The sequence below is a fragment of the Puntigrus tetrazona genome, chromosome 21 (assembly GCF_018831695.1).
Source record: "Puntigrus tetrazona isolate hp1 chromosome 21, ASM1883169v1, whole genome shotgun sequence".
In the NCBI taxonomy this organism is placed as follows: Eukaryota; Metazoa; Chordata; class Actinopteri; order Cypriniformes; family Cyprinidae; genus Puntigrus; species Puntigrus tetrazona.
Genome location: NC_056719.1, coordinates 16583832 through 16608133, shown reverse-complemented (window position 1 = coordinate 16608133; position 24302 = coordinate 16583832). Strand labels below are relative to the sequence as shown.

The 24302-nt window shown below is 37.6% G+C and overlaps 1 protein-coding gene across 2 annotated transcripts in view; it reads right to left on the bottom strand.

Moving 5' to 3' along the window:
• The window catches only part of camk2a (calcium/calmodulin-dependent protein kinase II alpha), a 36675-nt gene extending 12591 nt beyond the window's left edge, over positions 1–24084 (bottom strand). The window contains exons 1-11 of one of the 2 annotated variants that reach the window (XM_043221636.1): positions 23766–24084; positions 22496–22590; positions 12503–12562; positions 10739–10793; positions 6402–6467; positions 6005–6077; positions 4740–4842; positions 2130–2213; positions 1648–1742; positions 1430–1552; positions 27–110 (exon numbers count right to left, since the gene is read on the bottom strand). In XM_043221636.1, coding sequence (XP_043077571.1) covers positions 27–110; positions 1430–1552; positions 1648–1742; positions 2130–2213; positions 4740–4842; positions 6005–6077; positions 6402–6467; positions 10739–10793; positions 12503–12562; positions 22496–22590; positions 23766–23827 — 900 coding nt within the window. In that variant the 5' untranslated portion in view covers positions 23828–24084. The remainder of the gene's footprint in view (positions 1–26; positions 111–1429; positions 1553–1647; positions 1743–2129; positions 2214–4739; positions 4843–6004; positions 6078–6401; positions 6468–10738; positions 10794–12502; positions 12563–22495; positions 22591–23765) is intronic. The other variant, XM_043221637.1, reaches the window with a different exon arrangement.
• Positions 24085–24302: the final 218 nt, after the last annotated feature.

The window sequence follows — 24302 nt, the reverse complement described above, 5'->3', positions numbered from 1 at the left end:
ACTCGCGTAAGAGCATACAAACTTACCTTAAGCTTTCTTCTAGCGTTGAACTTCTTCAAGCATTCAACAGTCTCCTGTCTGTGCATGCAAGATGCAACAGTGGAGCGATGCTAAAAGAGGTTATTGGAAGAACATTAGTTCTGCAGACGTTTCCAGAACATGCCATCTCTATATAATAATAATAATAATAGTGATAAAAACATTGTATAATCTAATGTATATTCCCTTTGGATCTTCCTGGCTGTCCAAATGCTAAAAAGTATATTGATTATGAAACACGAACAGAGCAAATGAATGTGTACAGTAAAGACCTGCTAACACCATGAATGCTACAGTAACTATAAAGATCATTATTAAAGCAATAATATGTCAACATATTAACTAGGACCTAAGATAAAGCCAACCTGGTTTTATAACAAATACGTAGCTCTGTGCACTTTTTGCGCAGCACTTTTTTATGTATCTTACTGCACGTTTTGCCGCAGTTTTAGAGAGAAAGGTCCACTGAGTGGCGCTAAAACACAGGTTCAATACATGACCCTGGCGCATTTTTATTTTGTTGATATTCGGCTTTTTTTCTGAATGCGGAAGTAAACCTATCGGTGAGGCTTCCGGTTCGTTAGACGCTATAGGGAAATAAGGAGAAGAATAACAACGTGCAGTAAACGGTAAAACGGTTTGCACCACAAACCAGCGTGTTCGTAATTAAGATAATACATTAAAATAACATTATAATATGCACCAATTTTTAATATGAAGCAGCAAAACGAACTGTTTTGTACAGCTAAAAATAGCCGGACATGGACGAGACCGGAAGCTCTACCCATAACGTTTACAAATGGCGGCGTCCATCCAAAAAAGTGGATTGGTAAGTATTGCTGTTTTTTATTCAGTTGCTTTAGTCACATATTGAGAAGGTTCAGAATTCAAATTTAAAAAACCAAAAATCCAACACTAAACTTACAGGATGTAAAAATGCAAAACTGATATAAAAGGCGTTTGTTGATGCAACCTGCCTTTTACACAGATTTTGTTGAACCGTTTTACACGCTAAATCACGTGAGCTACTGAACAAAACTACTGTCTGTGAAAACCCATAGATATGAAGCTGGATATGCGTGATGCTAACGTCCAAAAGCGCCAGTTTTCAAATCTCCCACCATATTAATATCGGTTTGAAGTCATAACGTGATATTGGAAAATTCCGCTTTGCTAACCGAATCTAAATTTGTGTGAAAAGGAATAAAATGTGTGCGAGTTTCACTGCCTCTAGTGTTCATCTCTATCGGAAACTGCACTGATGTACTTGGTACGTATTTCATGGCTCGCGAAAAGGCGCACCAAGGTACGTTAATGCCATGAGACCAGGTAGGATATGTTGTAAAGTACTGATGGAAGGACATAAATGGTGATTGAGTTGTGAGCTCACTGAGATCCATGGGTGCTTGAGTGCCTCCGCAGCAGTGATGCGTTTCGATGGGTTGATGGTCAGCATCTTATTAATGAGATCTTTTGCCTCAGGGGTGACCGTGTCCCACTCAGGTGAAGGAAACTGTGGGTGTAACAAAGTGAGCCAAGTGTGAATCAGACATCCATTAGCACTTCTGCCATTATCATCAATATTATATGAAGGATGCATAAACTGACATCATAGGCGCCAGCTTTAATTTGCTGATAGAGTCTATGCTGGTCTTCATCCCAAAAGGGTGGGTATCCAACCAGCAGGATGTAGAGAATCACACCTAAAGGAAATTAAATTAGGAGAAATGATTTCGCAATACTCTGAATTAACAACTAAATTCTGCATATATGACTGCTTCCATTTAAACACAAGAGCATCAAGGCACTGATGTTGGGTTTATGTGGCTTGGCTTGATGATGGCAAAATGTGTTCCACATCAGACTCAGTAAACCATTTCGTAATGGATCTCACTTTGTGCACAAGGCTTTTGTCATCCCAGAACAGAAATGGACCTCCTCAAAATACTTTGACAATACTGTCGTTGCACAAAACATGGCCGCTTCATGACAAGTACCTCAGCGTTCAAATTTATGAAATAATTCTAACTTAAAACACACATGACATTACCATATATCAATGTTTAATGCAAAAATATGAAAAAACTAACCACAAGCCCATAGGTCTACAGCTTTTCCATAGGGGTCCTTCCGTAAGACTTCAGGGGAAAGGTAACCAGGAGTGCCAGCGAACCCTGACGTGGAGAAAAAAAAAAGCATATGTTTTATTTGAGTCTATATTTATGAAATTGAAAGCTAAATGCGAAAAAAGACAAATAAAATGTGAAGATAATTCAATTTGTATTTAATAGAATTCACAGATATTATAAGGACCCCATGAAATCAATATCTGTTCTGGAGTTGGTTTTGATCTCGGTTAGAGATCACAGACTGGGATTATAGAAATTATCTGTTTACAAATTCTGCAAATATCTAATCAGCCATGATAGCAACTCAATGCATGTAGATATGTAGACAGGGAAAAACAATCTGCTGATGTTCAAACCGATCATCAGAATGAGAAAGAAAGCTCATTTAAGTGACTTTGAAAGTGGCATGATTACTGGTGCCAGACGGGCTGGTCGGAGTATTTCAGAAACTGCTGATCTACTGGGATTTTGATGGATAAACCATCTCCAGGATCTACAGAGAATGGTCTGAACAAGAGAAAATATCCAGTGAGCGGCAGTTATGTGGGCGAATATGCCTCGTTGATGTCAGAGTTTAGAGGAGAATGACCAGACTGATTTAAGCTGATAGAAAGACAACAGTTAGTCAAAAAAACAAACAAAAAAAAAGACATTGGTTACAACCGAGGTATAAAGAAGTACATCTCTGAAGGCACAACAGATCAAACCTCGAAGCAGCTGGGCTTCAACAGATAAAGAACACACCAGATGCCACTCCTGTCAGCTAAGAACAGGAAGAACAATTCACACGGGCTCACCAAAACTGCACAATAGGAGATTGGAAAAAGATCGCCAGGTCTGATGACAGCACTCTTCAGATGGGTCAGAATTTGCCGTAAACAACTTAGATCCATCCTGCCATGTAGCAACGGTTCAGGCAACTGGTGCCTGATGTAACGGTGTAAGGGATATTCTTTGAGCACACTCTTTGTAGCAGATGAGCATTGTTTAAATGCCATAGCCTGCCCGAGAATGGCTGCAGACCACGTTCATTCCTTTATGACCACAGCACAAGCATCTTGTAATAGCTACCTTCAGCAGGATAACATGGCATGTCTTCAGAACCATGCGGAATCCACTGCATGCCATTTCCGAAGGCAAAAGAAAGCCAGACCCAATAATAACGAGGTGTACCTCATAAAGCGGTCAGCAGTGAGGGTATAATAAGACAACAAAATTGTGAATTGCATTTATATTGCAAATATGCACTCTTCCAGACAGGAAACATACACAAACAGCTATCACACAGGCCACTCAGCCTATCAACAAGGAAACCTCTTGATAAAAAAAAAGCCTTGTCCCTGAATTATGTAATGTGTTGCCACGCTGTGTTGTGCACAGAGGTGGGTAGAGTAACCAAATTCACATGAAAGTACAAGTACTTATTAGAAATAATTACTCAAGTAGAAGAAAAAGTAATGATCATAGTAATTACTCGAGTAACAGTAAAAAAGTATCAAATGAAGGCTGCTTAGATAGTTCTTTACAGATCTGATACAAACATCGAATGTGATGAAGGTGAAGTCAATCCAGCATATATAACACGAGGGGTGTTTTGTCTCCATTATGTGTGAAAGAGTGTGAGGCGTGTTAAAACCCACTGAAATCTGAACAACATGGCGGTAAGGCCCAATGATGTGAACATCAAAACATACCGCCAGCTAATGATGCAGCACTGAAGTGACTCATGAAAGAGAACATAAACTCATGAACTCATAAAGATTCAAATCATAACCAGAATTCTGTCAGGACCACTATCATTGAAGATGATTGACATTAGCATACAGTTTGGATTGGCGGTGTGGTGGCGTTCTGGGCACGGTCTCTCTGCACATCCATGTAGCTTAGCATGGATGAGAGCAGAGAGAGTAACCCCCCAGGGTAACCAGAACAGAACCAACGAATGTATTGCAGATATTGTTAAAACGCATAATTAACACGTTTGAATTAGTATGATTCAAGGAGAACCAGTAGGCTGTCAGAGGAGGAGAAGTTGGTGATGGAGGAGGGTAATTAGCTATTGTGCAATGCGAAAGCTACTGATAACACTGACGGACCTTATATGTGAATGCTTAGATAAATGTTGTATTGCTAAAGGTAGATGAGAGTAAGCTGATCTGCCAGAACAAACACTACACTAGATTGTTAATAAATATTAACAATCATTTAAAAGTGAATAGAACGGCATTGCATTTCATATGCTTAATAAGGTAACGCTTTAAAAAACAGTTTTCACTGTTAGCTGTTTTCTTATTAGCATGCATATTACTAGCATATTGGCTGATTATTAGTACTCATAAAGCAGATATTAATGCCTTATTTTGGACAAGCATATTTTAGATCCCTTAATCCTACCCTATAATTTAACAACTGCACATTAAGAGTATATTGAAGCTAAAGTCATAGTTAATAGTAGGAACTGGTCACCAAACTTAAGTGTGACCATTAATATTATGTGAATATATCTTTTGAAACTATGTTTTGAGCAGTTCTGTAGTAATGCCGTTTAGTGGTATAATAAAAAGGTCATACCAAACCAAGCCTGTTGGTCCCCTTCAACCTCAATGGCAAGGCCGAAGTCTGCTAACTTCACAGCTGCACCTTTGGATTTGGAAGCCAGAAGCAGGTTCTCTGGCTAGAAACATAGAAAAAAATAGGACAAAAAAGGAAAAAGATTCATGGATAAGATGCTAATGAACACCTAGTTGTTGTTTTTTTCTTCCAAGATATTAGAACATGCAAACATTAGAGTGGTATTTCACTAAAGTTATTTGTTCAAAAGCCAATTGGAATGTACAGTTTGAAATTATTTCTGCACCTCAAATAAATACAAAAACCCATTACTTGGAAAATGTTAGCACTTTCAAATCAAATGCTTAAAATTAGAATCAGTTTAGACATTTATAATCAAGTGCAAACTAATAGAACAACTTTATTTATTACCTAAACTTAGAAATATGGTAGTGAGCTTTTGGCAGTGCATTTGCATTCAGAGCTTGGTCCAAATTGTTTACCCTATTATTTAGCGCGTAGAACATTTTCACTCAGAAAGAAGAATTGCTCATCATTATCTGTCCACATCAGATGTGGAGTGCCCCAAGGCTCGGCCTTAGGACCTAAATTAAAGCATGGCGCATATTTTTTTTCATTCATGACCTTTCGGCTGAAATGTTAGTCAGCTAATAACTTTCTTCCAGCTAAATTTCTTTCATTCTTTTTGAAAGAACACCACTGATGTTTCTGTTTTGAGTCTCTGCAGGGCTAATACGCATTCCAGCTTTAAAAAATATGTGTGTAATTTTTTTTATTTGGGTCTGTAAAATGATTTCCATTTCCAAAATGTCTCAAAACTGAAATCTGTCTTTAATTTTAATAAACTTTTTGTTGTTTTTGAAAGATTTCACAAATTTGGTCAAGACTGCATTGTTTGGATTAAAATGTTGTTCCAGGGTCAACAAAATATGTCAACCTAGGAACACATCCAACTCACCAAAATCAGGACATGCCTGCTTGCACAGTATATGTGAAATAGTCTAAAATGTATAGGGTAATAAAGGCAGAGAAGATTTTAAATAAGCAATCTATGTAATCTAGAAGTAATCTAATAGGCTAGAGCCTATTGTGTACACTTGAAATATTGGTGTTTCAGCATTGCATAATATATTTTTATGATAAGTTTGTGGTGCAATTCTAACTCTAATTCTAATGTGGGAGAATTTTGTTTTGAAGCTGCCTGGGGGCCACAAAGAGATAGGAGTGCTAATGACAGAGGTTTAACATGAATTAGAATGAAATACCTTTAAGTCTCTGTGCACAACACCCATCTGATGGCAATGAAGTACTGCCTCCAAAATCTGCTGGATGCAATGGCTTCAGAGAGAGACGGAGGGTGGGACGGGGAAGAGAAAATACAGTACTCAAATACAGGCCACACAAGATTACAACACAAATGATGTATATACATTGTGATGTATGATTGCTTGCTGTAAAATAATTTTAAAAAGCTGTATTGTGCATCAGTAAATACATTTTAAGCAGTCTACTTAAAATGAAAATGACTAGTTTGACTAGTTTGGGCCAAATTTGGCTTAACTTTTGACCATTTGAGTTAGTGTGCTTTTATGCATTTGTCCATTATTTGCGAAATGCTTTTAGACATACAGTCCATTTGTGTTGTGCTGATAGCCCACCCACCTGGCATCTGCTTCGCTGTAATATTCCCTGGCAACAATGTCTTCAAACAGCTCACCACCCGTTACTCTGCACCACACAAATGAGCAAGAATGAGCAAGTAATGGCACTAGTTAAAGTATGATTTGTCTTGAGACAGCTGTTTTATCGTTGCTTCTTCAAACGTAGAAACCTCTAGCTCTGGGAACTTTTTCCCTTTTAACTATAGGCGTAATTTCTTTGCTTAAAAATACAGAAAAAACCTGTAATGTGAAATTTTATTGCAATTTAAAATAATGGTTTGCCATTTTTATATGCTTTAAATTGTAATTTGGGAGAATCTATTTAAAATCTATTGATCAATAAAAAGGTAAGCAATTATTAAAAATAGAAAACTATACTGATATACACAAATTGTATCCATGGTCTTCCGTCTGCTCACCACCAACTGTTGACTCAACTGAGTCGCAAGCAACTACTCATGTATAATTCTATGTAGTATAATGAATGATAAGACACTTGTTCTTTGCTTTGCTTTTTTTTTAAATAAAAAGGTGTAACATCAAACTATGTTACAGTGCTCAAGTACACATAAAACTTAAATACATACAGAGGTAGGGGTTCAAAAGGGGGCTAATCACAGCAGTTGTGATTCATGCAGAATTGGCGAGTTGATGTGAGAATTGTACCTTTTACTGTGGGTTTTACAGAGGAGGAATGCAGCATTGCACAATCTCCAGAAAATGTATTTGTGCCAATCGCTACTCCGGTGATTCAACTGGACTGTGCTCACAAAATGGTGACCACAACAATGTTATATCATGTCACAGCTGTAATTCATGAGTCCAGTCAAGTCACAGTTGATCTTCATGAGTCCAGTCAAGTCACTTGATCTTAATCTTCAAGTGACTTCATTGTCGCTTAATCTTCAGTAGTCCAGTCACTTCACAGTTGATCTTCATGAGTCAAGTCAAGTCACAGTTGATCTTCACTAGTCCAGTCAAGTCATAGTTGATCTTCATGAGTCCAGTTAATCGTCCAGAGTCAAGTCATGTCTAAGCTGATTGTCTAGAATTAAGTCACATTTCAGCTGATCATCCAGAATCACATCACACTACGTCTAGCGCTGGTGCCTTGATTCCCATGTCATCAGCACTTCCCACAATGGAGATTTATTTATGGTGTATTTGGGCTGCTTACACCACTGTTGAAACTGTGATTTCTTCAGAGAACCTCACAGTGGTAGTGGTATCAGCCTATAAACTGTCCTGCTATGGCTATGTAGGCCAATTGCGATCTTTTGTCTTGTCCTGACCCAGCCAAAGAAGATGTCTCTGAATTCTTAGCCTTGTCTATGACACCCAAGGATGCTGTCTGTGAACTTTCTGACGGTTCTGTTGTGGCTACAAGGACTGTTCTGGAACTCTAATCCCTGCCTGTTATGTCCATGGAAGTCTTAAATTAACTGTTTGTATGCCTTGTTAACCCTGTCATTGCTAAAGAGGCCACTAAAGAACAGTCTGTTTATCCAGTTTTGACTTCTGAACTATCTGTCCACTATCTGCCAGTGAATCTATCTATGAACTGCCTATCTATCTGGTTTCAGTTTTAAGGTTCAAAACCTGATTTTGAACCTTGCATCAGTTCAGTTTCAGTCAGTAAGTTTAATGTTGAAATATCTGGCTATCCAGTTTCTATTAATGGGTTTGAGTATGAATCATCTGTCTATCCCGCTTGAAACACTGAACTGTCTGCCAATCCAATGTTAGTCAATGCATCCAATGGTGAACTGTCTGTTGTTTTAAATTCAACAGTCAAATCTGATTCTAAATTGTCGGTTTGTTTAGTCTCAAATAAGTCTAGTTGTGAACTATCTGTCCATTTAAGTGATTAAGCCGGTTTATGACCAGCCTGCCTGTCCAGTTTCAGTTAGGGATTTTGGTTGTGATACGTCTACCAGTCCAGTTTCAGTCAATATATCTACTAAGTTTTGACCTGTCTGTATGTCTAAATGCTGCATTTGAATCTGATTCCAATCTATCGGTCTTTGCAGTGAGTCTTATTTCAATTTCAGCTTCTGTTCTCTCCATTTCCACAAGGACCTGTTCTTCTACTCCTCCCCCAGTTCTGCCTCCACTCCTCTGCCCTCCTGGATTATATTGGGCTGGAAATGTCTGGAAGCTGCTCACTGGGGGAGTTCTGTCCAAATTATGTCTGCTGTCTTCCGTCTGCTCGCCACCAGATGGGGACTTCTGGTTACATTGACACTTACGCCGCACAAACTATAGCATGTCATCCTGGACTGCATTTACCAGCAGCCATTTCATTAATGACATGCTCATCAAAATTACACACACTATAAAAATTAGTCTCGAACAACCATTTAGCACCAAGTATTGTCTATTTATCACTTATCCGACTTGTTCCTGTTATTTATGCAGCCTTGAATAGAATAAGAGACTTAAAAAACAGCAACAATGATCATTGCTACTTTCGACTAAGTGGCATTTTCATTAAAATCATTATCCTTGTTTTTCATTTAATGTCTAAGTGTATTTTTATCCACACAATGAAAGAAAATAGAGTTCAATGATGCCTTGAACCCAATGTAAGTCCCAATGTAACCTAATGTAAGTCTATATGGATTTTTGAGGAGTTTTGAACTTTTTTGAGGAGTTTTGAACCAAAAATTTTTTTATTTGAATAATAAATACTAATCAGAATATTGTCCAATTGTTAAATATGTACAATGTGTTGGCTCCTGATTTTTGCATTTTTCTCAAACTCAAACACAACTAATACGTCAGATCATCAAACAAATGTAAATATTAATCAAAGATAACACAAGTAAACACAATGTGCAGTTTTTAAATGGAGGTTTTTATTATGAAGGGAAAACAAAACCCAAACTCATATGGCCCTGTTTTTGCCCCCTAAACCTAATAACTGGTCGGGCCACCCTTAGCAGCAACAACTGCACTCAAGAGTCTCATCTTTGCAGAATTGTTGTAATTTAGCCACACTGGAGGGTTTTTTGAGCATGAACCGCCTTTTTAAGGTCATGCCACAGCATCTCAATTGGATTCAGGTCAGGACTTTGACTAGGCCACTCCAAAATCTTCATTTTGTTTTTCTTCAGCCATTTAGAGGTGGACTTTCTAGTGCGTTTTGGATCATTGTCCTGCTGCAGGACCCAAGTTTGCTTCAGCTTTAGGTCACAAACAGCTGGCCGGACATTGTCCTTCAGGATTGTTTGGTAGACAGCAGAATTCAGGGTTAAAAAAAGCAGCAAATCGGCCACAGACCATCACACTACCACCACCATGTTTTACTGTTGGTATGATGTTCGTTTTATGAAATGCTCTGTTCCTTTTATGCCAGATTTAATTAGACACACACCTTCCAAAAATGTTGTCTTGTCAGTCCACAGAGTCTTGAGGATTATCAAGATGTTTTCCGGCAAAACTGAGACGAGCCTTTGTTCTTCGTGGAGTCATGAACACTGACCTTAACTGAGGCAAATAAGACCTACAGTTCAGGCAAGGCATTTCTTGATTGCTAACAGGCGTGGCAATAATCAGGCCTGCGTGTCGCTGGAGAAACTGAACTCAGGTTCAGTTTCATAATAAAAGCCTTCATTTAAAAACTGCATGTTGTGTTTTTTGTGTTATCTATGATTAATATTTAAACTAGTTTGATGATCTGAAACATTAAAGTCTAAGAAACATGCAAAAAAAAAAAAATAAAAAATCAGGAAGCAACACTTTTCCACACCACTATATTTATATATATGTGTGTGTGTGTGTGTAAGTTTTTTTGGGTAAAGCTTTTGCTGTTTCCTTGTTACATATGTTATATGTATTTAAGACTACCGTTATTCCAAACCTACAGTGCGGTAAGTACTTGTTAATTAATATTACCCAGTACTTATGTGTAATTAAACCGTAACAAGGTAAAATCACAAGCTGAAATCTGTTACTTAATAAAAAAAAAACCCCGGGAAGACTGAAATGCTTGAAGTTTAAGAAGCACCCTTATACTTCTTCTTAACATCTAGCAATTTTAAGAAGACAATGGTTTTATGAAGGTGTCATACAGTAGGTACTGTAATTATTTCCATATGAAGAAAGATATCTTTTGTATCCACCCTGCGCTATAGCAAAAAACCTTTTATTACCATTTGCCCCACAAAACCTGACATTAACAGAGGAAATGAGCGAACGTATTTATCCATTCCTGAAAACAAATCATTTCTTTCACTCTCTTGGGCCTTTGTTAAGCTACAGCAGTATTTGAGTTTACGTTTTGTACTGTATTAAGTATAAAATCCATTTATAGCATGATTGGTCAGAGAAACTTACAAGTCAAAGATGAGGTAATGGTGACCTTCCTCTGAGATGCTGTCATGCAGCCGCACTGGTGAAGGATTGCAGATTATGGTTTGAATGGAGAATAAAAAAAAGAGAGATAACATGATTATGAAGTCATTTTTGTTTCAGTGTTGTATCTTACACATACCATGCAGGTATTCAGACTTAAACCGTTCGTGGCGTCAGATTTGCTGCAGATATTTTTTCCGAAATGTTTCAGATAAGATCACTGAGAACAGAGCTTTAAGCTTGAAGTCAACAGGCTCCTGGCACAAATTCAACAAAATAAATTTTAGAATTAATCAAATTAATTTAATGTGCATGGATGCCAGTTTCCACCACTGAATTAAAAAATAAAAAGGATAATTTCACCTTTTCATTTTTTTTCATTGCACCCATGATTCTGACGACTTCCTTGAAATTTGGAGAGAATAATAAAGAATAATAAAGAATAATATTTTTTTTATTTAGACTTTAATTCTGACTTTATAATTAGTACCACTTGTTAACCATTAACTATGACTTTTCTTAATTTGCAATAGTAATTAATGGTACGTTTAGGTAGTGGATAGGATTTGGGATGTAAATTAACACGTGCTTAATTATTACTAGTAAATACCTAATATTCTAGTAATAGCGTGCTAATAAAAAAACTAGTTAAGAGAGCCTAAAATAAAATGTTTACCAAACTAATAATTGTGAGAGAGAGAAAAAAAATCAGTATAAAAATAGATAAAAAGTGACAATTTTATTATTTATTTATTCTTTTCTTTGGGAGAAACAGGCTTCGATAGACATGGGTTGAAAAAAGGTGTATGTCGGAGGGGTTCTCCACCTCCATCATGACCGTTTCCCTATAGACGTACACTGTAAAAGGTTCAGAGTGATATCTTCAGATTACAGTGTTATGAAGACTAGATTTCACTCTGTTCACTCAAGTCAGCGAGTAGCCAGTATTACCATGGCAACTGCATAGCTACGCTCTAGCAACCATTCAGAGCAGGCTAGCAACCGCATAACAACACGACCCAGTCATATCTCTGCAACAGAACGTTAAAGAGACACGGAGCTGGTCTCCTTCAGTCTGAAGACCCGTACGCAGATATTACATTCACAATAAATGTGAAAAATATGAGGTTGTGACATTTTGGAAGAAAGTTCCGTCACAGCAAGCATTATGCACAGGTTCTCCAGAAAATGTACCTCTCACAATTTAGAAGATATTGCTCCATCTGCATGTGATGTGATGTCCTATATTATTGAACCAGGAAACTGTTGAGTTTTTCCAGCGATATAACCTCAGTATAATGAGCGCGCTAAATGCTACATGAAGCTATGTTTTGGCAAGACTTTGGCCTATTAAAACTTGACCAGAGGATACCCGAGCCATTTGGGGCCAGTGAAATGAAACCAGAAAATTGGCTAAGATTTTGGCTTTATATGAACACAAGTTCATTTAGAGTTAAATGAACGCGTGTGTGTTGGTGTTTGTGGGGAATCTGCACAGATTTGTTTAGTGACATTGGTATGACAGAGGTATTCAAACTTTGAAGGTGGTTTATGAGGATGTCTACGTGATTCAAAAGGCTTAAAAACATAATAAATGGTGTTTTTATGAAAATCTAAAAATGCAGAAAGGTAGGTGTAGGGCAATAGCTTATACAGTTTGTACAGTATAAAAGCTTAACACCTATGGAGAGTCCCTGTAAACCACACATACCAACGTGTGTGTGTGTGTGTGTGTGGTGAACTTACCGATATTGGGATGCTTCAGCAGTCTGCAGATCCTAGCCTCCCTGTCCAGCTTCTGGTGATCTAAAATATATATAATGATAGATTTTTCACATATATTGGAATGGGAAAACAAAAAACGATACATGAGCAAACAGCTTTTTTTGTTTTAACTACGCTCTGAAAAACATTAAACATACATCCAATGCAATTTTTTATTTTAAAAGGGACATTTTTAGAGCCTCTGACGATATCAATAGATTAAAAAAGCGATATAATGTATCAAAATGATCACATTTTTTTTGTTAAAAATTAAGTGCAGTATTTATTTTGTACGTCTTTAGTACGTCTTTCATAAGATGAAGCTAAGATCAACTAAACGTACTCAGCTGTGCTATTTGGACACCATGAATATTAACTAATATGTGCTTTTAACTTAGTTTAGTAGTACACTTGAACCCATCTGCACTAGTACACTCACGTAACAAGGGATCTTTTAAAATAAAGCGATAGTATGCTAAAAGCGCGTTTTATTTCATATGCATAATGCCCCAAAATAGCAGTCCAGTGTTGAATAATATGCAATTATGTAATCCATAAAAAAGTAATCTGATCAAGAGAGTTACAAGCATCGTCTTTTTTGGTTACACTTCATTTTAAGGTGTTTTTGTAGTAGTGTAATTAATTATACATTCAAGTGTGTGCTTGCTAAATGATTTGGGTTATGATTAAGGTTTAGCTTAGGGTTATTTGCATGTAATTATGCATGCAATTATAATAGCAAGTACATGTAACATTTAACAAGGGCATTTTAAAATAACGTGTTAGATTACATGTAATCAGTACTATAGCAAGTAACACGTGTTACGTCATTTTAATTTCACTTTTGGTGTGGAAGGTCCTTTTCAGTTGCCTAAATGTTTGTTATTAAAAATACATAAGCAAGCTCAGCTAAGAGGAGAATAAGTAATGCAAAAGTAATGCATACCTTTCATAAAAATCGCAGCTAAGTAACTTTTTTCACGCAATACCGTAATGCATTATAAATTACTTTCCCCTTATTTCTACATTAAAATTCCCTCAAGAGGTTTAACCTATGCACAGATATTTTCTAAATTTAAAAATGCTCAGCATTAAGCAAGATAAAAGGAGGAACCTATAAAAATCTCCACAATCTCATGAAATGGTGAAATCAATTAATAAGGCCCCAGGGTCAGACGGTTTCTGTGTCAAGTTCCACAAAACGTTCTCCTCACCGCTTATTAGCATGTTTAATTATTTTCATGAACAATCAGAATCACAATCAAGCCTCGCTGACGCTCTCATTACAATTTTCCTAAAGGCGGGGCAAAGATGAACTAGATCGTAGCTCCTAAAACCTATTTCTCAATTAAATGTCAAAAATACGATCTAAAATACAATATGTAATGGAATTTTATTTTCGGTTTGGCCCAAATTTTACTCCCTGGATTGGTCTGCAACCACAAATAAACATGTTCACACTATTTCTCTTGGTCCAGGGCGACACATGGAACATATCCCATAAACCCTTTGCTACACAAAGCATCATCAGAATGTTAAAGTCTATTAAAGAAATAAACAGTAAGCATATAGAGTACAATGTTTTTTCACATGCCTTTTATAATAGTTACCTGACTCATAATTGTGTCTAAAAGTTGTAAAAAAAAAGGCTATAAACTTAACCTTTCAAAAAGCATATGCTTCTCATTATGATTTATGCGCTTGCTTGTTTACAGCTTAGAGACGGGTTACATAACCTGTCTAATGTTATGCATTTTCTCTTGAAAGTATGTGTTGAGGAGGCAATGCCACATTATTCCTGCACTTACTCAACAAACATGCATGCATGACAATTATTACAAATACGAACCGGTATTTTTACATCTGCTTTAGGGTTGTAGAATGGTTCAAAAACAGGCATTTGAACAAAGCTCACTAATTAATGATACATTATTGCATTTATTAATGCAGTTTTTCACTGTGTTCTGTTACACGACATCTGCTCATCTAACCTGTTCGTCAAAATGCAGTTGGAGGACAAAACATGTACTGTAGAGGATTTCAGTAGATCATTTTTAAGTCAGCGTTCCTCAAAACTAATAAAAATGAAATGCAAACTCTAAATATAATGCGCCATTTAAATTAAACACAAATGTCTTATTTAATCCCGTTTTATTAACCAACGTCTTTTCAATTCAACCAAATGAGCAAAAAATACAATTTCTATCTTCTCCTGCATCCTCTTCTTCACGCAGAAAATGCATGCATTTAATTTACCCTCAGCCTGACGATTATTTATTTCACTTTTGCTGTGAAATATCAAAACTTAATTGTCAAAAATACAACTTTTTGTATCAAAAACAAACAAGCAAGCTCCAAATAGTATAAAAAATATCCCTGAAAAGTAACAAAATCTCAAATTTTGTAATGCATTACTTTTAAGGTAACTTTCCCAAACACTGTAATTAATACTATTATTATTACTGACCGATAGTATTAATCTAAAGTAGCTTTTCCCAGACACTGTCATTGATGCTATTAATACTATTGGTATTTCATGCAAAAGAATGTGCCGAATATCTGAGGCAGCATCAAAACAGCGCAGCGCCCGTTGGCTTTTCTTTTCATTTCTCCACTGTAGTATTTTATTTAACTTGAAATCTGCAGTGTTTTGGCTGTGGTATCACTGGCGTGTGCCAGCCTGTAGGGAGTCTGTGCGGCGCATATGGCCGAGCCTTCTCCTCTGTTTTGAGAGCCGTGTGCTCACCGAATTGCATTTAACGAGCTCCACTGTGGATGCCGTGGCTCAGCTTAGTAAGTTGTTCACAGGCGACATAAACTGGGAACGAGTACAAACGTCCTTTTGTACGTTGCGCCCGCTTGAATTTGGCCAAGCAGTCGAAATGACCACCAGGAATACACGGCGTCACGTTCAACCTCTCAAACTCTCAGAATTTAACACCATTGTTCATCAGGAAGCACTGAATCGAAGAACTGTGTCGGCAGTGACCAAACGTAGCCGGAAGCACGCCCCTGAAAAGTTTGGGAGAATATAAGATCGGATGTCAACCCCCGGACGGGTGACCTTCCATGGCATTGACAGAATTTTCCAGCAATGCAATTTATCACTGTTGTTACTACACATCTTCTGAAGCAGGAAAGAATCGCCGGAGCCAAAAACAAGCAAAGAATACTGAACCAAGAGATACCATCAAACATTAAACAACATACAGTAAATCAAAGGCAGTGGGTAGGACTGTAACAAAACTTTAAAATGTTGAATTTAAAAAAAGAGTGCATGAAGCTAGAATAAAAGGGTTGGTTTTGTTTAAAAGCAGAGGTTCTGTTATCGTGTGTTAAGGTATTTGATTGGCAAAAATGGTCAAAAATGCAAATAAGGTAAATATAAATGAATGGCCTGGTTTCACAGACAGGGTTTAGGGCATGGTTCAATTAAGACATTTAAGTAATAGTAGTAATAATAAAACATTACTGGTGTGCATCTTAAGAAAAAACATGCTTTAAGGTCAGTCAGTACAAGTCTGTTTCCATTCAAATAGCTCAGGTTTATATTTTAGTCTAGGACTAGGTCTAAGCCTTGTCTGTGAAACCGGGGGGGCAATATTATATACTATCATACAATATAGAAGTCCACTTGTTCTTTTCATTTTAAAATGCAAAAAAGACAGAAAACATACAAAATGTATTTGTTTGACAGAAAATGTATGCATGCATGTTCTTGATCAACTGTTTGGGATAGTTTGATGAACGTGATTTTTTTTAAACATGTCAGTTTAAGCAAAAGCATATTATGAGGGTTTAGATGAGAGTTCCGTCTTCAATTTAATAATACCAACTCTATGGAAGATTGTTCCGATATCTCTACTTTGAAAACAAACTTTGATTTGGGTGGGCTTGTTAAGGTCATTTCCTCTCATTTTGATGCGCTCCGAGAGAGATGAAATCCCAGCTTTCAGTCGGCCCACTCATTTGGATGATGCACAAATGCAAAACTCTCTGGAGGATTAAATTTAGCCATCCTTTCGAGGCTGTGTGTTCGTCAAGCGCTTCTGACACAATGTAATGCTTTTCAATAAATACCACTTGATTAAAAAAGAGCAACAAAGTAACTTTTGTATTTTCAGGAACTGCAAACTCTGTCCATGATGGAGCGTCACGGACTACGTTTTCTTAAAGGCGTACGCACGTTACAGAAACTCGACTAAAATAATATGGATTCAGAATTAGTTCATATCATATTAGTGCTGAAAAATCTGAATGACTCAATTTTAACATTTTATACTTACCTTTTAGTTTAAACTTAGAATAAAAATACATTCATGTACAATGCTGTCCGTCAAATTATTATTATTTTTTTATTACACGCTTTTAGTAGAAATATTTTACAGTTTAATTGAGATGTTAAAAATAATTGAAGTAAACATTATTCAGGAACTTCAATTCAAATTAGCATAATATTTTATTAATTATTACTACTAAATTTTAGATCATGACTGGAGCAAGGAAAAAGGCCCCCCTTTTAAAGCTGCCTACACTGGACATAAAGTGAATTTTTAAAAAAATATCACCCTTATGATAAATCTTAGCTTTTTTATTTGTCCTGTTGTTGAAAGTAGAGCAAGTGTATAGTATATGTCATAAACAGAATGGAGGTATCTGTTTGCTGTCAACAACTTGATGCGATATAATCAGTGTCTTTTGATTATAATGCGCTCTGTTTGATTTTGACATGATGTGACAGAAGACGGAGCGTTATAATAATTAGAATCCATGCCAGCATATACTTTCGACTCAACTCCATTCTGTTGCCTATAATAGTGTTACCACTTTTTAAATAGTTCTGTCATCTGAAAATAAAGCAGCAATCTATCTATAACCTCTCAACATAAAAAAACGAATAACTGTAAAGTGGGCTTTGTTTTCATGTCTTTTATTTTGTAATTTGGTTCATGCTGTTAATGTCATGCATCCCTTGCAACTCATATATCTCTGCCTTGAGGAGGGGTGTGTTAGAAACCGCATACTTCCCTATATAGTACAAAGCAGTAGTAGTATTCATAAAACAGTAGGCGAACATTGCACTATGTGTCACGTTCTTATTGTCTAGTCATGTGGTTCTCAGTTCTGTTTGCCCATTGGTTGGTTCATGTCATGTGACCTGTATTGTTTGATATAAGCAGCGCATTTGTTGTCAGTCTAGTCTGTTCATGCTAAGTCAAGTCTGTCTGTGGTCAAATCTGGTCGAGTCAAGTCAAGTAAACTGCACTTGGGTTCTTCTACACTTTAGAGGATGCAAATTTAATTTTAGACATTCTACTAAGTAACTGAATCTCACTCTCATTACGGTACTAGTAGACTGTTGGGTTAGAGTTAGTTGGATAAGTTGACCTGTACTTGTTCAGCTAATTATGGTGAGTAGAATGCGTGTTGAAGACCATTGAAATAAAGTTTGAGCAGATCAGTCTACTGGTATTCTAATGATCCCTGAAGTTACCTGTAGGTAGTAGAGTATCCAATGTGGGCTATTAAAAAAAAACTTTAAGGTTTGTTTGCCAAATATTGTACAGTCTCATCACAGAGTAGGCTGTTTTAGATCCGTCCATTATCTGAGCTGCTTGTCCTGTTCGAACCCCACCGAGGCAAATCTGTTAAATTAGCAATTTGAAGATATAAAACATATAAACACAGATCGCAGGCCAAATTAGAGCAAGGAGTTGTGAAACATTGGAAATAGGAAGTGGCTCATCTCAGGAAAACCAGCACCCCAGTGATCCATTTTCCATTTGTAGCAACCTCTTCAGAGATTGAAGGGACAGTTGCTTCCAATATTAGACCCCCATTAACCTAGAATTTCATCGTTTTGACTCTGCTAGGGAGATAATTGATGTTCATTGAGAAATATGAACTAGCTGGCAACTGTCAGACACAGAGGTTGTGGCAATGCTCGGTGTTGTTCTCTCCAGACATGTCCAAAACTGAGGAACAAGATCCATAACTGGATAGGAAGTTTCTTGGTCGGACCAAATACCTCACAAAAGCAGAAGAACAACTCAAGGCCACGATGCCGGGTCCCCATCAATATATTAGAGACTCTGTCCAATGTCTATAAATCATTGACCCTAAAGATGGAAGGCTGATCCACCAGAGGAGAAAGCAAACCTTCAGTTGCAAGAAGATCAAGACTATAAGGATGAAGAGAACGAGCTCAAAACCCATAAAAAACACGGATTTGAGTTGATAAAAGCTGATACACAGGATGGGGGAAATAAGCAATAAGATGGGAGCTCCACAACAGAATAAAGCAGAAAGTACAGGCTGTCTCTTTAGAATAATATAGAAGCTCTTTTGGAAAATGAAGTAAAATTATAAAAAATGTGGCCTGAGATTTGTAAGGATTTATGTAAACACGTCATGTTTTTAATACATCAGCAATATAAATCAAGGATTTTACCTGATGCAGTTAGCACCTTTCTTCTAATAATATTTGACAATTTCTATAAAGTGGATTCAGTTCTTCCCTTTGCAAGACCATAAGGCTTGGTCATGTCTCGAAAGATGGCATCTTAAATTACCAAAATACTGTACATTCTTTCACAATGCTTTTGCTCAAAGTTTAACTGTAGTCCCCAAACTCGTACGCATTATTCTCATCAAGCTAGACAACTGAATTACAGTTATTAGCTCTGCCCGACAAGTTGACCATTTTAAATTTAATCTGGATTTTTTTTTTAATTACAGGCTTTGAATTTTACACACTAGGTTAAGCACTCATTTTTTTCTGCTCTCTCTTCCACAGAAGATACAAAAAAATATATTTTAATAATTCAGACCTTTAAGAACTCTGACCTCTTACTAATGACCTTTACAAATAAAAAAAAATGCACATCAGAAGTTTGATTTCTTATCTGAAGTGTGATTCTGTGAACTTTCCCTCTGAGACAAAAACTCCCAAAAACCTCATTTAAACACGCCCCCATTTCTCTACATCAACATGTGAGTTCATTTTTATAACACCACCCAAATGTTTGCGCAAAGAAAGAAGGCGGAGCTATTTTTCTCTATTTTTCTGTGTTGTTGCTGGTGCCATGTTCTGGAGATGCTGTGTTTTGTTGTGAAACTGCTTTGTGCTTCCAAGAGAGGATATAGCTGGAAATCAGTTGTGTGTACAACACTGTTTCAGAATAATTCAACCCAGTGGCGTGATTTAGTCAGGCACTGCAGGCTATTACGACGGGCCATAAGAATTTATGTCTGAGCTGGATGCAACAAATCCCTCAGTTGTAAACACATTGCATTATACCAAATACACAAAATAATGTTCTTTAGCAACGCCATATGAATCTTTAACTGTGCCTAGGCAGTTAAGTGTGGCATTGAGTAAGATTAGGGCTGTAGAATATGGTCATGCAGAATATGTGCTTTAAGTATTAATAAACAGCAAATATGTTAATAATTGGCATGCAAATAAGAAACAGTACTGGTTTGATAGGGTACATGAGAGACACTATCATGGTCAGAATTGTATCTTTTTATGTGAAATATGTGATTTAAGCCTCTTTAATTTTCCAAAATTCCTCTTGTGTCCAAAAATATTGGCACCCTTGCACTTTTTTCCATTAGCAATGTGGGTAAAAAAAATGTGCTCTCCAACTTTTTATTTGACGGTCAGTATTACATGACCTTAATGTAAGAAAATTATCTTAGACATCTTAGACCTAATATTTGAAAGAATAGCAATATACAACTTTGATTTCAAACTCTGAAGTGAATTTATTCAGACAAGCAAACAGCTATAAAATAAGAACAAATAAACGGCAAGCAATCACGCAAATGAATACAACAGCAAGATAAAAAAAAAAAAGAAAATTAGCATTGATTTAATTTTTTAGGTAGGTCTAGCATTAATATTCAGGTACAAAAATACTACAGAAATGTATTTAACTGTAAAATAACACTGGACAGTCTTCGCCGTATAAACAAACATTAACAGCAGGCTGCTCATGCTGCTGTCTTTTTAATAAGATTTAACAACACGTGTAAATGATACACTGCATCATCTGTCCTGATCGTCTTGCCTGTGGGAATTTCTTGCGATACGAGCGCAGAACCTGCGGGACTGTGGAGATATTCCTGCAAAACATCCTGCATGGAAATTCAAGGCCTGCGCACGTTGAAGGCACCCAATGACAAAGGCAACAATTTAACCACAAAACATCCCCGAACCACCTCCATGTTTGACTCTAACGGGAAGAGGTTCTTTTGTCATCAGGCTTAATTTTGTTTTCTGTAGAGATGGTATTGCTTACCCATCTACCCTCAGGACATTCTTCCAGTATTTTGGCATGTTCTGGCAAATCGCACGTCTATCTAGTCTCCTTATGTGGCCATGTCCGGTGCCGTTGGCTGCAATGCCACGAGCCCTTATCATCTTGCTAACATGAAGTACGGTGGAAAGAGGAATATCGAGATCTACGGGCTGCACTTGTAGCCTTGAGATTGTCCGTGGTTGGCTATAATCTTGTGCATGACCTCAGATATTTCTCTGGTTTTCTTTCTTTTGTTCATGCTCATTGCGGTACACAGTAACACAAACAGGAGAATGAGTCATTTTCTCTATTCAGACCGGCTGAATGCATGATTATTATACTGCAGGCACTTTCATCTCGCCACAAGAAAGTTCAGTTGCAAAGGAAAAAAAAAAAAGGAATCTAATTATTTTAACTACCTCTAGAAGATGTCAATAATATTAACCGAGCCATTTTAGGATTTTTCTGTGGAATTTGCTCGTTTGGTTTTGTTCGGCTGCGCATTTACATACATGGATAACAAATGTTTTAATTTCAGAACAATTTGTGCAAGGGGGCCAGCATTTTTGCCCGTGTACTGAACAGAAATTTTTTTGAAAATCTCACATTGTTTTCTCACCAAATGTTACTACCTCTATTTTTTTACGCTCAAAGAAACCGGTGTAGAGTAGAATGGAATGGAATGGAATATGCAGTAATAAAAAAGCACATAACGTGTTGGAATTGGTTGGCTGTTGACGGACTGACAGAAAAACTGTTAGCTGCGATGATGGATCGCATGCACACTGCACTGTTTAAAAACCCATTAAAACAACAATGCAAGTACAGTAGCTACTATTTGAAGCATATAACATGATGTGTGCCTGGCAACATGGTGTAGGAGGTGTGCGGCTGCCTTCAGGGTATATCACTGCCTCCTACTGCTCTACTTGACTTTCAGCTTTTACAATATCAGCTTCCAGGGGAAAAAAAAAAACCTTCCTTTTTCAGCCGTGACAATCATACAACAATCACCATTTGTAAGGAAATTTCTTTTTTTTTTTTAAATTACAAATGCACGCACAGACGCTCCAGGATCGTCACCAAACCGAGGTGCATGCATTTCTCAGTTCACGCGAGCCTTCCGGTTCAGTTATTTCAACCTTGTTTTCCAATCGCAGTGAGAAAGCGAAACGGCGTTTAGACCCACGACGCGGTTTTGTCATTCGTTATGAATAAACCGAGGAAAAAATGAGAAAGTTCCACCTCATCTCTGAGAATTCCTGGTTATGTAATCTAACATGTCAGATGTTAATAACTGCACAACAGCTTTATGCTGAATTCGCTCTTAACCTCAACACAGTCGCCATTAGTGAATGTCACGGCTAAAAGTGCCCACGTATTTGTCACAAATGAAAATCAGTGATTGTTAAAAGGTAAAACGATGTTTGACTTGGTCCCCAAAAGTAACATTTTTGTTCTTCACAGACTTTTTAATGATAATCAATGACGTAGCTACCGTTTCACACGAGTTGCATTGCTATAGAGTGAACCTGCGAATAAATAAAAGTCAGCGGTTTTGTATAATGGGGCCTTAAGGTTGACTAAACTGGCAATAAATCAGCTGATGTTTTGCGGTACTTAATGGTCGCTTGCGATTTCGTTTGTTGGACTGGATCTGAGCACCTACCCCGAGTGGATAGCTTCTTTGTGTTGATGATCTTTGCAGCATACTCTTGCCCTGAGAGAACTTTCACACATCTCCGCACCACAGAAAAGGCTCCCCTGAAAATCAGAAGAACATGGAAGCAAGGTCTGTACGTGGAACATTTAGTGTACTGTGATTGTAAACTTCAAGAAAGAGATGCAGGTTTACCTGCTAGGCAGGCAGTAATATATTGGATTATGCAATATTTCAATGTCTGAATTGAATTGCCACCCACAAATGCAATTATGTAAGCGGTTTGACTGCCCACAGAAAAAGACGTGTGTGTGTGTTCGGTATGAGGGTGTGTGTGGGAGTAGAGCAGTGGGCACAAGGCCAGATGGAGTTGAAGACCCATCTCTGTAGAGGTGTTACATGCTCTCAAATCAAGAAAACAAGTATACAGTGCACTCGCTCAGGAAAAAAAAAAATGCTGTAGTACAGAGTGGGTGGATGGAAAGAGGGAAGCAAGCAGATTTTTTTGTACTTCTGCCTCAACATTTCACAGCATTGTTACTGGCACTATATGCATCAACGTACAGGTATCTGAATTTAAGTGTGTAACATTTATGAGCGTAATTATAAGCTGGCTTCATTGTACTGTGCTGTAAGCTGTCTTGAGATACACACACTACACACACATACACAACATATATGTATGTGTGTGTGTGTATATATATATATTTATACATATACATACATATTGTATCTTCTTCACTCTAAACCATGACTCCATTTAAATAACAACTGCATGACTGTTCTAACACTACACACTAATTTTCTCTCTCTCTGAAAGCATGAGATCGTTTTAATGCGCTATTAATGGCTTAACGTTGGAATCGCTCTTCAGATCTCGCCGCTGAACTTTTAAGTCATTTCCTCTGTGGATCTCCTCCACCCAGTGTCTGCCTGTTATGTAATGCAAGTTGCGTTATGTTGCCTTCTCAAGTTAGTACGTACTGATCGTTTCTACACATTCTGATCACGGCCATTTCATTTCATTCAAACCGAACCCTGGCAGGTTTGCCCCGCGACCCGTTTCGGACGAAACTCTTGTTTTGTTGAAGGCGTTTTCCAGCTACGTTGCGCTTATTCTTTAACGGACAAGCTGTCTGACGGATCTAACGCTCTTAACGTGAGCTGATATGTTACAAAAGCATTGCACTGGAATGAACGCACGCGCGTCTCGGGGGCATCGTGCAGCTCAAACATGCCTTTTAAAGGGGTTTAAAGAAATGCAGCGATCAGAACTTACTTTCCCAGTTCCTCAAACAGCTGGTATTCCTCTGTGAAGCGCGTGCAGGTGATGGTTGCCATCCTGGAGATGAGTGTGTCTCCTGCGTCTGATGAGAGTGCCGTGAGGTGAAGCGTTTGAAGCGTCAGGCAGGAGGGACGGGAGCGCGATCAAACGCCTGGTCTGGAGATCGTTTTCTCTATCGGAAAAGTGGAAGTGGAATGAGGAAAAAAGGATAGATCTTTCTGTGGCTGCCTGCGACTGGCTGCTGTCCTCCATACACAGCCCTCGTTACCATGGCAGCCGCATCCTCCTCCTCTCCTCACATGCTCACACACATGAAGCCATGCAGACAGTAAAACACACCCACACACCTTCAGTGTGCATCACACTGTTACTTCACAGCAGTCTGCATATACTGTATGAAGAGATGGCCAAAATAGCTCTTTTAAATGCGCTCGGATGAAACGAAGCCTACAGTACTTCTTTATATTCAGGCAAAGTCCTTTCATTCAAACGCAAGCGTTGCGGTGTAGGTTTTTGCATATTGCTGTTAGT